This window comes from Sinocyclocheilus grahami, unplaced genomic scaffold, assembly GCF_001515645.1.
Source record: "Sinocyclocheilus grahami isolate Dianchi unplaced genomic scaffold, SAMN03320097.WGS_v1.1 scaffold842.1, whole genome shotgun sequence".
Taxonomy (NCBI): domain Eukaryota; kingdom Metazoa; phylum Chordata; class Actinopteri; order Cypriniformes; family Cyprinidae; genus Sinocyclocheilus; species Sinocyclocheilus grahami.
The window spans coordinates 286273-289371 of record NW_015506021.1 but is presented as its reverse complement, the minus strand read 5'-3'; the positions used below and the strand labels follow the sequence as shown (position 1 = coordinate 289371).

The 3099-nt window shown below is 35.8% G+C and overlaps 1 protein-coding gene across 1 annotated transcript in view; it reads left to right on the top strand.

The window, feature by feature from the left end:
• Positions 1–2388, top strand: part of LOC107562821 (leukocyte cell-derived chemotaxin-2-like) — a 6617-nt gene extending 4229 nt beyond the window's left edge. Inside the window, exons 4-5 of the mRNA XM_016247550.1 lie at positions 1840–1985; positions 2200–2388. Coding sequence (XP_016103036.1) covers positions 1840–1985; positions 2200–2366 — 313 coding nt within the window. The 3' untranslated portion in view covers positions 2367–2388. The remainder of the gene's footprint in view (positions 1–1839; positions 1986–2199) is intronic.
• Positions 2389–3099: the final 711 nt, after the last annotated feature.

Sequence of the window (3099 nt, the reverse complement as noted above, 5' to 3'; positions counted from 1 at the left end):
TTTAAAAAGGGTTCACCCAAAAATGAAAATTCTGTCATTAATTACTCTCTCATGTCGTTCCAAACCAGTAAGACCTTCATTCATCTTCGGAACACAAATGAAGATATTTGTGATGAAATCTGAGAATGCTTGTAAACAAGGCACAGTGCATGCGTGTTCTACATCAGAACGGCGGCTCCTGCGTCAGCAGCATCACACGTATTCGTCGTGGTACTCTCGTGAACGATGTCCTTACTTTCTTTCTGGGTCTTGAACGTGGTAGTTGTGTTGCTGTCTATGCAGAAAGCTCTTGGATTTCATCAGAAATATCTTAAATTGTGTTCCGAAAATTAACAAAGGTCTTATAGGTTTGGAACGACATGAGGGTGAGTAATTAATGACAGAATTTTCATTTTTGAGTGAACTAACCCTTTAAGTATTTTTTTCTCTTCTTTCCAACTCTGTTCTTTTATTATACATTCCCTTTCCTTTTGTCCTTAGAAGTTTCCCCCCCCCCCTTTCTTTATTCCTTTCTATCTTATATTGTTTCTGTGTCCTGTTTTTTTTCTTGCCAGGTCTCAATAATTGTCTGCATTACACTAAATAACCAGAATATAACAGACACAATTACTTACAAAACATGTCTTGTAAAATCAGTAAGGTCCTTTTCAAGGAAGAGTGGAATAATTTTCTGAAATATAAACATTTAAACAGTGGTTGTGATGACTTGTTTTCATGACATTTGTTCAAACATTAAATGCTGAAAAACGGATTACATAAGACATGATACATTTCATTAAGTTGTACTGTATCGCTCAACATACTTTATGATGCTTGCTCACGTTTATTTCATGTTATAACTAGCAGTAAAGAGGAAGATTGATGCTTGTAATCTAGCTTGTAAACCACTGGCTTGCTAGTACGCTAACTGACGGTTACAGTAATGCCCGTCAGTAAAAACTAATAAAATCTGCCTTTTCTTTTCCTCAAAAACGATAGCACACACTGTGACAATATAGTTTATAAGTAGATCACCAAAAACTTACCTAATCTTGCGGCCACATTTCAAACACTGACTCTGAAGTTCAGTTAGTTGTCTTCTTCTGGTGATGTTTTGTTTAAACCAACCTTCCGCCACCTACTGGTCTAGAGTTATTAGCGCACATAGTGGGATTTAATCCAACAAACTAGATGCTCTTAAGTACTGTTTACTAAAGTTGTTTAGTTTAACTATTGCATCCACCTGAAAGTTCACATAACACAGTGTAATTAAGTAAATTCAACAAATTTGTAAAAATCAGTTATGTTTACTCGCTTTTCTTAAGTAGATTCAGTGATTACTTTTTACAGTGTTGGCACTACCCAACAACCCAGTGTTATCAAAGATCTTTATTCTGCACCATAGATGAGTTTACATATTAGTTAAAAAGGATGTTAGAAATCGTCATCATTTACTCACCCTCATGCCTTTTCAAACCTATATGACTTTCTTTCCTCTGTTGAATACAAAAGAACATATTTTGCAGACTAACAAGGCAGTTTTATAAGTTTTTCTGCAGTTTTATTAACAAGTTATTATTCACTGATTGACTGGCTACAAGACCAGCGGCATCGCTTGGAATTGTGAGCCTCCTCGGTTGAAATCGCATTCTGGGCACCTTCATACCCACGGGCCCATGTTACTCTGTTACTGCCATGCACAAGAGACACATGAACAAACAAAGTTTGTTGTCATCAACATCAGATCTCGCTTGTTGCATCATGTTGAAATGTACAATTTGAGAGCTATTTTGGAGGCAAAGAAGCATTTTTCAACTTACTTTTCTCTGAAGTGTATGTCTGTTTGTGCTGCACTGACAGTACGCACGGGTCACATGAGGGTCTTGACATTGTGTGTGCTGATGGAGCCACAGTTTATGCTCCATTTGATGTGAAGCTGAACGGCAAAGCTGCACCATACAAACAGAACAATGCTATCAATGATGGCATTAACTTGAGCGGAGAAGGTTTGTACTTACATCTTCACATCTGTTTAATGTTCTAAAAGCATTAGTAACAATGTAGCACAACTTACTTTTATAGACTTTCATGTTCGTAGAAAATAAAGTGCTTGCTTCATAAAATACTACTACTATTATAGGACATGTGGAAAAAGATTTCTTACATTAAATTCATAATCTCACAATAATCTCATATCTCCCCACATGATCTTTTTGGCAGGTCTCTGCTTCAAGCTGTTCTATGTTAAGCCGGACAGTTACTCTGGGGCACTGAAGAAAGGGCAGAAGATCGGAACTCTGCTCCCAATGCAGAATGTTTATCCTGGAATCACTTCCCATGTTCACGTTCAAATGTGTGATAAATCAGATCCCACCAAGTACTTCTGATGCTGATGACCACCTGCAACCATTAAACCACTTAAAATCAAAGTCTATCGCATTGAGGAATGTATTGTGCAAATTATTTCATCTTTATTTCTTTATGCTTATATATAAATAAATATAAATATATATAACTGAGTCGTCACATACTGCCCAGCGCTTTGAAATCTAATAATAATGTTACTGCATCGAACCACAGAGAAAGAGAGATTTTCTAATAGTCCATGAGAACATGGTGAAACAGTGCTGATATAAAGAAGCATTTGCTATTTCAGCACATACTTTTAGACACAGTCTAGCTAGCACACAGAGCGACAAATATGTACAATGACTCCAGATAAAGAATTAGGCACTAGAAGAAGTTTATCTTCTTTGAACTTCTATTTATTTTCACTGGGCAGGCAGTAAGGCAGTTACATCCATTGACAATATTTCTCCTTAAACATCCCTTCACAGATACACGGTTGCATTTGATTGTGGAAAGTTATGTAAAGTTGTGGTCTGTAAAACAAATGAATATAATATTTTGTGGTATCAGGATTGGCCACAAGAGGGAAGCAGAGTACATAGAGGAGAACCGACTTGTGTCATAAATTAACATAATTTGTCCTGGTAAACAGCTTGAGAACATTATTAGCATTCTGCATTATAAGTAGAATTGTATTAGATCTTTAGATACATAAATAATAATATTATAATAGCTTTATAATTTAATATATGATATGATTTTATATAATAT